This window comes from Salmo salar, chromosome 04, assembly GCF_965601325.2.
Source record: "Salmo salar chromosome 04, fSalSal1, whole genome shotgun sequence".
NCBI lineage: Eukaryota > Metazoa > Chordata > Actinopteri > Salmoniformes > Salmonidae > Salmo > Salmo salar.
The window spans coordinates 47,310,034-47,324,481 of NC_138294.1; the positions used below are offsets into that span (position 1 = coordinate 47,310,034).

At 44.3% G+C, this 14,448-nt stretch overlaps 1 protein-coding gene across 2 annotated transcripts in view; it reads right to left on the bottom strand.

The window, feature by feature from the left end:
- Positions 1-1,127: 1,127 nt before the first annotated feature.
- LOC106603110 (neuronal migration protein doublecortin) overlaps positions 1,128-14,448 on the bottom strand; it is a 76,392-nt gene continuing 63,071 nt past the window's right edge. Inside the window, exons 5-8 of one of the 2 annotated variants that reach the window (XM_014196346.3) lie at positions 8,806-8,862; positions 6,537-6,605; positions 3,804-3,901; positions 1,128-3,596 (exon numbers count right to left, since the gene is read on the bottom strand). In XM_014196346.3, the coding sequence (XP_014051821.1) occupies positions 3,540-3,596; positions 3,804-3,901; positions 6,537-6,605; positions 8,806-8,862 (281 nt within the window). In that variant the 3' untranslated portion in view covers positions 1,128-3,539. The remainder of the gene's footprint in view (positions 3,597-3,803; positions 3,902-6,536; positions 6,606-8,805; positions 8,863-14,448) is intronic. The other variant, XM_014196347.3, reaches the window with a different exon arrangement.

Genomic DNA, 14,448 nt, shown 5'->3' on the forward strand with positions numbered 1-14,448 from the left:
TCGCGGAGACTGCATTCACGGTGAATATGTCGGCTCAATCGGAAATGACTATAACATTTCTATTGCGCAATCTGTAACTCCTCAGCGAATCAGATCAAATAGACCCCTTAGTTACGCTTGCATTCAGATCTTGGTAAATCATGACTAACATTTAAGATATACTGTAGTAAATGATATGATGGATTTAGACAGCTTTTGTCTGTCTATAGATGTATTTACTACTTGGAAATAATTGACATGCTATTCTGTCTTTATGACTTGTCTTGGACACATGCTCTTTGGTGAGACAGAATGTCTTCCAGACGTCTGGTTAGGTTTTACCAGAGGAAACAGTACAGAACAGCAGTAGCAGTGGTTCAGTGCTCGGCAGTAGCTCCGGCAGGTCTACTAAAGTGCCACTGTCTCAGCTGCATTGAAAGCAGTGTAAACGTGGGGAGCAGTCCCCAGTAGTGTACAGTGCATTTCATTTCCCAGACACCCCCTGTTTAAACTGGAGATTAACGTTTACTGTTGAGAGAGACTCCCAGTTACCATGGTGATTGAGACGGCCAAAATGGTGATCATGAACAGAATAGTAATACCATGCTTTTCACACAGCGTCTGCTCTTTTCTACCTCTTGACGTCTCATCCAGACTTCCCCCTACCAAGAACACACGCGCACGCATGCACGCACGCACGCACGCACACACACACACACACACAGAGAATAAAATACACTCACATGGACACCGTCAAATACACCCCCAAAACCTGTATTGTGTTACCATGGTAACGTATCACAGTTGTTTCCCTTGCTATTTTTAAAGGGTGATATGATCACTTAAAATTCCTTCTACATTCAGCGACGGTTGCATGTCTTCAGAATACAGCTAAGAGGAACTGCTGCAAATATTACACAGTAGGGTCCATTGCAACACAGACCACGCCTAGTATTGATCAAAAACAGATTGGAGATGGACTGTGATGTGACTTCATCATGATAAGATTCATGGATGTGAATATGGATTGGTACCGTGTGTATGTATGGCAGTGGTGGGACTAAAACAATCAGACAGAAATGTAAAATTGTATTGTTCAGTTAAGACTGAGCCAACAGCCATCATTTGAGTACAGCCAGAACGGGAGGTGGAATACAACTCTTTTAATTGCAAAAGGGAATTGGTTAATACATAGAGTGAAGCACTGAAACAAGCCACTGTGACATTGCAAAAACACCATTAAAGAGGACGTTGTACATTTCCCAGTAACCCAAGTCATTCCATCAGAGATGCATTCAAAGAGAACAGAAGGAGAGTACGTTTGCACTATAGTTACCCTGGCATTCTACAAAACAATGTATGAGAGATCACACTGCGCTGATGGCAGCTCTACAATTCAAGACATTTAAAAATGCTTTACAAACAGTTTGTTAACAAAGAGGACATGTCTTAGTTTTCCTGTTTTTTTATTTGTTTTTTTTTTATCAAAAGACGCCAATCAAAAAAAAAAGGCACCACTGGAGGTGAGAGTTTGGCCCACACCTCCTGTATTATATGGTGGTGGCAGCTTCACACAAAACAACGGACCGACACTGTTAATGTTAAGCTGTAGAAAATCTGGGGCAAAGAGACAAGATATTGAACAGCTGGTGAGATAAAGTAGAACTGAATTCTCCAGAAAAGACTTTTATTTTACAAAGTGTTGATTCCCAGAAGATGTAAAAGTGGACATGCAGCTGTAGTGCTGACATCACAGTGACATCACTCCCTGCAGATGGCGGGTGTAAGTAGTCGAGAGTGTGCTGTGCTGCTCATTTGGGTCAGATTTGGGTCAGATCCAGAGAGAGGTTCACACTGGATCACTTTACATACGTAAATACCTTACATACGTAATACTTGGTCTAGTATTTCACACTATTCTTTGGGACGACTGCCACAGAAAAATGTCCCTATGCCTGCACTATAACACAATGATGTGTTAATCAGATTTCGCCGGACATCCTCTCTAGGAACATGACGTTACTATAACCATTCATGTGTTATCCGTCAAGAAAAGGAACAATGTTTTATACATATATATTACTTCATTTTTTTAATAATACTTTTTTCCGAACAAACAATTCAATTTCCTCCTATCTAAACTTTGAATTCAATCAGTAAGCGCTAAGAAAAAAGATTTAGCCATGCAAAATGTGAGAAGCTGTACTTATTTTTTTCTGTGCTGGTGAAAATCTATTTACCCTACAAGGACATGGTCTGGTTAGAATGGTCTCATGGGAGGCCTCAGTAACAAGCAGACAGTACAGCACAGTAGCAGACAGGTATGTCTCCACTGGGGGAACTACGGATGATCTTCATTTTAGATTTCCACTTTGCTTGATACAATATATACTTTGGCTTTGACATTTTTTATTGTAAGGATCATTTATTCTAAACTTGCCTCAATATAAGTACACCTGGCTTTATCACATCTCCATTGAAGTCTCCATCTTAGAATCAGTCACAAAAAGGAGTTCAAATAATCATCACCAAAATACATTTAAGAATCCTAAACCGTTATTTAATAAAACAAAAAAGGATGTGCTTGTTTGTTTTAAAAAAGGGCCAATTTTTTTTCTGGCTTTGGTTGGGTTTGTACACACTAATAGAACTTCCCCCAGTACCCCTACTCTATATGCCCACGGTTTCAAAGCTGCTTGGCGCCACTGTGCCTTGCAGTTTTTGAAGACCTCATAGATAGATGATGCACAGAAAACATGTTATGTTGACTCAACGTTTGGCAGGCGTTGTATTGACGTTTTTATGAAAGCATAGTTATGAATGTTAGGCATTAGCTGGGATGTTGCAATGGCTATACACAGTATTTACAGTAGATGAAAAGGAGGACATTCACCTCTCACGGCTAAAGCGCCTTCCCCTAAAAATGTTCTTATTACTTTTAACAGCTTGAACCATAGCACAGAAAGAGAGAGGACAAAGAGGGACATTATGAGCAAAACTTGACTACTGACTACTACACCCCAGAGAAATAGTCCATTTGCTGCTTGGAATTGTGCACTTGAATTGGGAAAATCGTAGAAATGTGTGATTTGCCCTATATCAGAATGCATGGTTTTCAACTGGAAAGAAATACACTTTTGTAGTTACATTGTGGGAACTGCATCTTTGAAATTGCTTGTTAGTAAATGATGTGCCCCTTCTGAGAGCATAAGAGGAACCATTGGACTTTCACACAATAGAAGGATTTGGCGAATTTGTAAGATGCAGTAATTCGTACATCATTGTCGTATACGCCCAGCATATACATTCTTAACAACATAGGATATAAAAAACAAGATCTAGTGGTGAATTCTCAAGCAGCAAAAGGTGGAACAGCCGTGGTGGCCAAGGTCAGATAGACATAGCACGTGGCACCAGGGAGAGATCAAATGGAGAAGTCCTCCCGGATAGTACACTAGAGGATGCTGGCCGTTAGTGAAGGTGGAGAGCACCAGAGATACCTCCAAGTGGCAGGCCAGGGGGAGACGGGTAGGCAGGCAGCAGCTGACAGACAGGAGGCTCTACATGGACTCCCCAAGAGAATCATCATCATCCAGAGATAGGGGCAGGTAGAGATCCTACAGGGAAAAACATGGGAGGATCAAAGTCTTAATGAGCTAGGGGACACTTCCAATTCAATGAGTTCTGAGCTAAGCTATTGGGCTTGTAGGTGCAGTATGAGAGAGAGGGGGGGGGGGGGAGAAGGCAGTATGAGAGAGAGAGAGAGAGAGGGGGGGGGGGGGGGGGTAGGTAGTGCTATTTAGGTAGTGGAGTGAATGGGGTACCTTCTGCTTGCGGTGGATGCCTGGGCTGTTGGGGGTGGAGGTGGGGGACTGCTTGGAAATTGGGGTGGAGAGCTGGCTGCTGGAGCCCGTCCCATTGGCTGTGAGAACCCAAACGGAGCGAGAAAGAAAGGGAGGTGTAAAGAGAGAGAATACGAAAGGTAAATGGAGAAAGAAAGAAAGAAAGAGAAAGAAAGAAAGAGACCAGTGAATTAGACAGTGTGTATGCCAGGACTCCTTGGCCCCAGAGTAGGGTCATTCCTGGGCTTTGCCCTCACTTGGTTGTAGACAGAGTCTCTCTGGGCGGCTGACTGACTGACCGGGTCCCTGTTTGTTCCTCTCTGCTGGAGGACATTTGGCCATTGCTCTACAGCCCTGGCAGGTTGCTAGGATACCCCTGGCCTTGACAGTGTTTACATCTGAGAGTGGTGTGATGTGTCGTAGTTTGTGTAGTAAGACTTTTTAAAAGGCTTTTGTCTTTAAGAGAAAAACAGAACCCTTAAGGAAAGACTTTGAAACAGATGGTTAGCCTCTCTTCCAGTCTGAATTGTAAACAGGCACAGTGGACCAAGAGCTTTGCAGATGAAGCCAACTCCAATGCAATGAAGTTCATATCTTCATCCAGACCTAAAATATCTATTTAACTAAAACCAGGAAAACAAAAGTAAAAAGCCAAGAAAGGCCTCAAATGTAGCAGTGTCATGTAGAGAGAATGACATGAAAGCAGTATCTACAGAACTAGGTGAGGAAGGCAATAAAGATATCTATTTTAGTCCATAGCCTATTTCAGAAGATTGGTCTATGGCTGTATGTATATATGCTGTATGACAGTATAATGGCCAGGAGATGAACTTCTCCTGTCACATACAGCCAACTGTTAGTCTGATTCCAGTCTTTCAATATAAATCCAATTTTGAAGCAGGGGTTAAACAGAAACATGCACCACAGATAACTGAAAACATGGCTTTTATTTCAAAAGAACAAAACATTTGAAATAAAAACGAAACAAACAAACAACAAAACAAAAGTGTTAATAAAATTGTAAAACCCAAACCACCCCGGGGGGAAGGGGGTATATGGGTTAATATTAGGGTATATTGGGGTATAGGAGTTAATATTGGGGTATAGGGGTTAATATTGGGGTATAAGGGTTAATATTGGGGTAGATGTATAAGAGGGCAAGCATGCTCGACAGGTAGAAACCATATCAGTAAGCCAGCCTAATAAACATATAAGTAATCATATAAGTAATCAGTGTATCAGTACTCAATACAAAACTGTGTGATTGTTAAAAGGGTATATGTTGGATGACTTACATGTACAATAATGAAAAACCAAAAAGAAAACAGTGTGGTGGTGTCATTTAACAGCGTACTATTTTGATAATGTGTCTGACTGCGGTGTAAAATCGGGGCCCCTCTACCCTAAGTGTTTCCCCACCCCTCCTGATCCGTCGCCCACCCGGGTGGCCACCCTACTCTCATGTCTTGACTGTAAAGAGGCTGCTTAACCTTGGATACATTAGGAGGAATACTAGCCACTTGGCTGTCCATCTGCTGCCTTTAAGGGCAAGCCCTCCCCCGACCCCCACCAGCTCTCACTGAAATATTCAAGAGCACTGAGAGAGGGAGTCGGGCAGCAGAATCTGGCTGGGAGGACACACTGACCTCACATTCACCCGCCACCAGCCAGACTAGCCAGCCAACTCACTGTGGAGTGACACAGGGTGACAGGGGGACACCAAGCAGCATTCTACACTATACCCCAGCCTGACACGTCAGCTAGGGTAGCACCTGGTGCGTGTGTGTGTGTTTTAGCCTACGTGTACACGTCGCTGGGTGAATTGATGTTTAGTTGTTCAAGGTGTGAGAATAAAGTGCCTAATTAACGGTCTCTCATGCCATAATCCCTTGACCCATGTAGTGAACCCTCTGACCTGTATAATCAGTGGTTACAACGGGTCTAGTAGTTAGAGCTGAGGGAGACTGCTGCCCCTTCCTGAGTGTTCTCTTCAAACCTCTGTACATCTCGTTGTACATCTCGTTGGCCCTCTCTTTGTCACAGACAGCGTATGTCAAGAATATTAACCGCTCTAAGCGCTTCAGACAGATGTTTACAATCCTCCACTACCTTTGTTTTCTTTTCATATTTCATCTTTTTTTTATCAATGCTTAAGGACAGCAGATCTGGATTAGTATCATTTTGTGATTCGTAATCTGTTCAGATTATCCTGATCAAACAGAGGCTGGATTTCTTTGTGTCCCCATTTCTATGTATTAGTGGGGGTTTGGTGCGGCGCGCAGAAGGTGCTGTGCTACGATTAGAGGACAGTTCCCGCCGGTAAACACTGTCTGCCTCACTGCCTCACTCACAGGACAGACAACGAGCACCAGAGTTTAAACACCCTGTCTGAGCAATACAATCCCGGACAACAACATGCAGATTACAGACATAAAGTATAATTCAACATAAAAAAAAAGAAGAAGAAATGAAACTAAATCAAAACAACAGAAAAAAACTCACATCATATTAATGACATGTAAAAACAGTAATCACCACATGCATTCATATCAGTTGGTTTAAATCTAGCTGCTTTTAGAATCAGGGTGGCTGGATGCTGAGAGTAAGAGGGTGAGTAGTAGTAACTCTGTAATAGTCTATGTGATGAAGCCGGTCTATGTCGGGTGTGGGCTTCCATGGGCAGTCACATTATAGATCAGACAATAATGAGCTCACTCGATTCAGCAGGAGACTTGCTGCGCCGGATCTGACCTGGACTTTTCTTCTTCATCATCCTGCAACCTTCTGTGGAGAGAAATGTACACACACAAACACACACACCACACAAACACCACACACACACACCACACAGTGTGTGAGCATAAGACAAACAAAGGCCACAGTAACTACAGTAGCGTCTTCCACATGAAAGGCCGCATTGACAAAGAAACAGACGTTCATGCAAACAGACTGACACAATGGGAACATGGACACTGTAAATGGTCATTTATGGCCACATATGTGTCTTTCACGGAGTCCACTGTTGCTGCAATGTTTTCAGTCAGGGGGATTGGGTGACAGTTTGGTAGTGTCTGTTGTACAAAGAGTAGCTTCATAGTGAGCTTCAATCTATGTGACTTCTGTGTGTGTGGTCCCGTGTGGCTCAGTTGGTAGAGCATGGTGTTTGCAACGCCAGGGTTGTGGGCTCGATTCCCACGGGGGACCAGTACGGGGGGAAAACATGTATGAAATGTATGAAAAATGTATGAAATGTATGAAAAATGTATGAGATGTATGCATTCACTACTGTAAGTTGCTCTGGATAAGAGCGTCTGCTAAATGACTAAAATGTAATTGTAAAAATGCAGCAATTCTATGTATGGTAGTTTGGTGATATTGTACTGCAGTTTGGTGATATTGTACTGTAGTTTGGTGGTACTGTAGTTTGGTGATATTGCACTGTAGTTTGGTGATATTGCACTGTAGTTTGGTGATATTGTACTGTAGTTGGGTGATATTGTACTGTAGTTGGGTGATATTGTACTGTAGTTGGGTGATATTGTACTGTAGTTTGGTGATGTTGTACTGCAGTTTGGTGATGTTGTACTGCAGTTTGGTGATATTGTACTGCAGTTTGGTGATATTGTACTGTAGTTTGGTGATGTTGTACTGTAGTTTGGTGATGTTGTACTGTAGTTTGGTGATATTGTACTGTAGTTGGGTGATATTGTACTGTAGTTTGGTGCTGTTGTACTGTAGTTTGGTGCTGTTGTACTGTAGTTGGGTGATATTGTACTGTAGTTGGGTGATATTGTACTGTAGTTTGGTGCTAGCCTTGTATGGCATGCAGTCTAATGTGTGTATGTAAAGCGTTGAGGTTTGCTGTATGTACAGTAGTTGTGTATGCCGTGTGGTTTATTCTGGGTCATTGCATTAACAGTGAAGCATGAAGCCGACATCCACAAAGAATCCTAGACATCCTCCCCTCCTCCCTCGCCTTCCTTGCCCTCCCTCTCCACTCCCCCTCCACTCTCTGCTCTCAGTACTCCACAGTGCCTCCGCCTTCCTCTCAGTACCACACAGCCGTTCTATACCTCCACCATCCTCTCTCCTCCTTCAGAATGTCTGATCTTCCACCTCTGTGCTCTCAGTGCCACACAGCCGTTCTATTCCTCCACCCTCCTCTCTCTGTAAATGCTAATCGCACTGTCTGTCTGTCCTTCCTGTCTGCTGTGAGCTGATCACACTGTGTCTGTCTGTCTCTGTTTTCCTAACCTTTACGCACCAGGAGTCACCCACACAGCCAGATGCTTGTGTGCCAGCGCTAGTGTGAAATGCCACCGGGCATTCAAAAATCCTTCACATCCAAAGAGCACATCAGACACTCACCTCCCCTCTAACGCCCCTCTCGCCCACTCTCTCTCTGGCAGAGACTTACGTGTTTAGGAGACACCTGCTCTGCTGCACCCCCTAAGGAGAGGAATGGCATGGCCCAAAGGTGACAGAAGTGCCAGATGGGCTTATTCTGAAAATGGGCATGTTATGCCCTCACTAAAACAGTTACTAGTTCAATAACATACTGCGTTTGGCAACATGTTTATGATGTTTTTCTCAAGGCTTATGCATAATGTATTCAGGCCTTGAACGGGTTAATTAAAGGGCCTTGAGTTAAGCCCACATTTGCCATTTGAACTGGATCCAATTCGGCTTTTAGTGATGCTTATTACATACTGAGCTACAAACTCTCCCCTCTGTCTCCTGCAATGGCCATAAAATCTGGCTGAACTTTAATGTGCAAATCTGATAAAACAACAGGATCCAAATCTATACCAAATAGGGCTGTGTATGGTGATAAGATTGGACTATCGATGTGAAAACGCTGTATCAGCTTGGACCAGAGATAGGGCCCAGTCCTTCCCCTGCCTCTGGCCCCACCCAGGCCAACTCAGTGGTCTCCAGCAGACATGATATGATGTCAGTGTGATGTCGGCATGACCCCACTGACCTTGGTTATTAAAGGCCCCCTGGGCTGATTTGGGTTTGGTTCCAGAGGGGTAGTGTGCTGAAAGAAAGGAACCACAACATTAAAGCACACGGGTCAACTCCTTCACACAAGAACCCAGTGAGAGGCAGGCAGCGGGTCAGGAAATGGACCCTGTCTAAAACACATCAAACCTACACCGATGCTGTATAGTAGTTGTGTATATTATGAGTTCCCTTTACTTCTGATCTCCCTGCTAAACTCAGCAAAAAAAAGAAACGTCCTCTCACTGTCAACTGCGTTTATTTTCAGCAAAATTAACATGTGTAAATACACTGCTCAAAAAAATAAAGGGAACACTTAAACAACACAATGTAACTCCAAGTCAATCACACTTCTGTGAAATCAAACTGTCCACTTAGGAAGCAACACTGATTGACAATACATTTCACATGCTGTTGTGCAAATGGAATAGACAACAGGTGGAAATTATAGGCAATTAGCAAGACACCCCCAATAAAGGAGTGGTTCTGCAGGTGGGGACCACAGACCACTTCTCAGTTCCTATGCTTCACCCTATGCTGGCTGATGTTTTGGTCACTTTTGAATGCTAGCGGTGCTTTCACTCTAGTGGTAGCATGAGACGGAGTCTACAACCCACACAAGTGGCTCAGGTAGTGCAGCTCATCCAGGATGGCACATCAATGCGAGCTGTGGCAAGAAGGTTTGCTGTGTCTGTCAGCGTAGTGTCCAGAGCATGGAGGCGCTACCAGGAGACAGGCCAGTACATCAGGAGACGTGGAGGAGGCCGTAGGAGGGCAACAACCCAGCAGCAGGACCGCTACCTCCGCCTTTGTGCAAGGAGGAGCAGGAGGAGCACTGCCAGAGCCCTGCAAAATGACCCCCAGCAGGCCACAAATGTGCATGTGTCTGCTCAAACGGTCAGAAACAGACTCCATGAGGGTGGTATGAGGGCCCGACGTCCACAGGTGGGGGTTGTGCTTACAGCCCAACACCGTGCAGGATGTTTGGCATTTGCCAGAGAACACCAAGATTGGCAAAGTCACCACTGGCGCCCTGTGCTCTTCACAGATGAAAGCAGGTTCACACTGAGCACGTGACAGACGTGACAGAGTCTGGAGATGCCGTGGAGAACGTTCTGCTGCCTGCAACATCCTCCAGCATGACCGGTTTGGCGGTGGGTCAGTCATGGTGTGGGGTGGCATTTCTTTGGGGGGCCGCACAGCCCTCCATGTGCTCGCCAGAGGTAGCCTGACTGCCATTAGGTACCGAGATGAGATCCTCAGACCCCTTGTGAGACCATATGCTGGTGCGGTTGGCCCTGGGTTCCTCCTAATGCAAGACAATGCTAGACCTCATGTGGCTGGAGTGTGTCAGCAGTTCCTGCAAGAGGAAGGCATTGATGCTATGGACTGGCCCGCCCGTTCCCCAGACCTGAATCCAATTGAGCACATCTGGGACATCATGTCTTGCTCCATCCACCAATGCCACGTTGCACCACAGACTGTCCAGGAGTTGGCGGATGCTTTAGTCCAGGTCTGGGAGGAGATCCCTCAGGAGACCATCCGCCACCTCATCAGGAGCATGCCCAGGCATTGTAGGGAGGTCATACAGGCACGTGGAGGCCACACACACTACTGAGCCTCATTTTGACTTGTTTTAAGGACATTACATCAAAGTTGGATCAGCCTGTAGTGTGGTTTTCCACTTTAATTTTGAGTGTGACTCCAAATCCAGACCTCCATGGGTTGATAAATTGGATTTCCATTGATTCTTTTTGTGTGATTTTGTTGTCAGCACATTCAATTATGTAAAGAAAAAAGTAATTAATAAGATTATTTCTTTCATTCAGATCTAGGATGTGTTGTTTAAGTGTTCCCTTTATTTTTTTGAGCAGTATATTTGTATGAACATAAGATTCAACAACTGAGACATAAACTGAACAAGTTCCACAGACATGTGACTAACAGAAATTGAATAATGTGTCCCTGAACAAAGGGGGGGTCAAAATCAAAAGTAACAGTCAGTATCTGGTGTGGCCACCAGCTGCATTAAGTACGGCAGTGCATCTCCTCCTCATGGACTGCACCAGATTTGCCAGTTCTTGCTGTGAGATGTTACCCCACTCTTCCACCAAGGCACCTGCAAGTTCCCGGACATGTCTGGGGGGGAATGGCCCTAGTCCTCACCATCCGATCCAACAGGTCCCAGACGTGCCCAATGGGATTGAGATCCGGGCTCTTCGCTGGCCATGGCAGAACACTGACATTCCTGTCTTGCAGGAAATCACGCACAGAATGAGCAGTATGGCTGGTGGCATTGTCATGCTGGAGGGTCATGTCAGGATGAGTCTGCAGGAAGGGTACCACATGAGGGAGGAGGATGTCTTCCCAGTAACTCACAGCGTTGAGATTGCCTGCAATGACAACTAGCTCAGTCCGATGATGCTTTGACACACCGCCCCAGACCATGACGGACCCTCCACCTCCAAATCGATCCCGCTCCAGAGTACAGACCTCGGTGGAACGCTCATTCCTTCGACGATAAACGTGAATCCAACCATCAACCCTGATGAGACAAAACAGCGACTCGTCAGTGAAGAGCACTTTTTGCCAGTCCTGTCTGGTCCAGCGATGGTGGGTTTGTGCCCATATGCGACGTTGTTACCGGTGATGTCTTGTGAGGACCTGCCTTGCAACAGGCCTACAAGCCCTCAGTCCAGCCTCTCTCAGCCTATTGCGGACAGTCTGATCACTGATGGAGGGATTGTGCGTTCCTGGTGTAACTCGGGCAGTTGTGTTGCCATCCTGTACCTGTCCTGCAGGTGTGATGTTTGGATGTACCAATCCTGTGCAGGTGTTGTTACATGTGGTCTGCCACTGCGAGGACGATCAGCTGTTCGTCCTGTCTCCCTGTAGCGCTGTCTTAGGCGTCTCACAGTATGGCCACATCTGCAGTCCTCATGCCTCCTTGCAGCATGCCTAAGGCATGTTCACGCAAATGAGCAGGGACCCTGGGCATCTTTCTTTTGGTGTTTTTCAGAGTCAGTAGAAAGGCCTCTTTAGTGTCCTAACTTTTCATAACTGTGACCTTAATTGCCTACCGTCTGTAAGCTGTTAGTGTCTTAACAATCGTTCCACAGGTGCATGTTCATTACTTGTTTATGGTTCACTGAACAAGCATGGAAATCAGAGTTTAAACCCTTTACAATGAAGATCTGTGAAGTTATTTGGATTTTTACGAATTATCTTTGAAAGACAGGGTCCTGAAAAAGGAACGTTTCTTTTTTTTGCTGAGTTTATATAGAGAGGTGTCGATGTATGAGAGGGAGCTGAGTGTGCAGTGGCCTGTGTAGCTATTATGTAAAAATAGTCTACGAAGCTTGTAGGGAGTAGCCAGGGAAGCTTGGTAGCTCCTTTCTTCTCCACTCAGAGTCAGTATCAGCACCACTGGATCATCTGACCTAAACCTGTCACCACCAAGATGAATGACTGTTCCTCTTCCCATGCTTATCCCTCCCTGTTGCTTACTTCACACAACACGCACAGCAGGTCTATACATTAACATACACTACCCACACATAAATACACAAAGCCACACATTCACTGAGAGGAGTGATACATTTACTCTGGTATGTAAGAGGCATCTGTCCCAGCGTAGCATGGAAAAACCTGTCCTATATGTAGACCCGTCTTTTGAAATGTGATGTGAGGAAAACATAAAATGGCCATTCTACAGTCCTTCCCATATGGCCCTGGTGGTGCCTGAACCTATTTGGCATTTGAGGCGCCCTAGAGACTACTTATCGATCAGTTAGCATGGCTAAAGCCTAATTTACATCAACTCCGTCTAAATAATGAGCTCTAGTTCAGTACTGATGTGAAAGACCTAAGTGTTGGACTGCGAGGAGAAAACTCAAAAGGAGACAAAAGGGGATTTTGCTATGTGATGTATTTACCAGTCATTCCATTGAACAGCTAGCTAGCCTACATGTGGACTGAGCTGCTGTATGTTAACTCTAGACAATATCTGGGTTCACTGGCGTGCAGATATTTATTTAACTTTCTATTTCAGATAGATTCTTTACTTTCTAAATCAGACAACAGACCTGTGAGTTCCTGTCTGAGTTCCTGTCTGAGTTCCTGTCTGAGTTCCTGTCTGGGTGGATGTGAGAGAGAATGAAATATACAGTAGTCAGCATACACTCAGTGTACAAAACATTAGGAACACCCTCCTAATATTGAGGTGCACACCCTTTTGCCGTCAGAACAGCCTCAATTCGTCGGGGCTTGGACAAGTTGGCTGGATGTCTTTTGGGTGGTGGACCTATCTTGATACACACAGGAAACTGTTGAGCGTGAAAAACCCAGCAGCATTGCAGTTCTTGACACAAACCGGTGCGCCTGGCACCTACTACCATACCCTGTTCAAAGGCATTTAAATATTTTGCCTTGCCCATTTACCCTCTGAATGACACACATACACAATCCACGTCTCAATTGTCTCAAGGCTTAAAGTGGAACTGACAGCATTTTAGCAACATGAAATCTTAGTTGTTCATAAACACCCCCAGGAAGAATATGACACTTTTAAAAAACATTTTTTGACAAGCGATCACTTAGATATGGTGATTTTCACGTTTTCATAAATTCTTAGAACGTTTGAGAATTACGTATACTAAGGCATTTGTGAAAATTCTATAGCAGTATAGAGTGGGAAAGCTTCTGTGCGTTTGGACACTTAGTAGACACTGCAGTAAATAAAACATCTGTCTCATCCAGGACTGGAGTCTACGCTGACCGGTGCATCATAGCCAATCAGAGCTACAGTAGGCCTTTATGCCAACAAGCCATTGCCACATAGGCCTGCTATCATTCACTTTGAACTGGCCTGTGTGTTTACAGGCAGTTGTAACAGCTTGACTTTAGATCATTAGAAAGCATTCGCCAAAAGCCACAGAATACACCTGAATGGATTTCTGCAAATATGTCAATACCACGGGAGTCCTCTTACATTTGGGAAACATACAATCGTATTGATCAAACAACCATAAAAAGGTTGGCTCTCAACAAGATCAAGAACTAATGCTAACCAGAGCAAGATTAGCTCAAACATAACAAAAGAACATTAGATAAACCCTCTCAAACTTTTTCAGCTAGTTGGCCGTCAAAATTGTACTGATAAACAACGGGGAATTGTAGGCTATACGTCCTTCTACAGCTTGCCTGCCTGGCTAAAGTTGGCTAGCTTGCTATCTAGCTACTTCCAGAGACAAATGAGAGAACACCTCACTCTGACCATTTTACTCATCCTAGCAGAGCTGGTTAGCTAGGCTGTTCACATGTTATCTCGAGTGTTCGTGACGAACCATTTTTTTTGCATATGTTGACTGACACTGGTAATATTCAGCAGGTTTGGCGTAAATTCATCAGTTATTCTCAGTGATGTAAAGTACTTAAGTAAAAATACTTAAGTACTACTTAAGTCGTTTTTTTTGGAGTATCTGTATTTTAGTTTACTATTTATATTTTCCTAAAGAAAATAATGTACTTTTACGTCCCTACATTTTCCATGACACCAGAAGTACTCGTTACATTTTGAATGCTTAACAGGACAGGAAAATGGTCCAATTCACGCACTTATCAA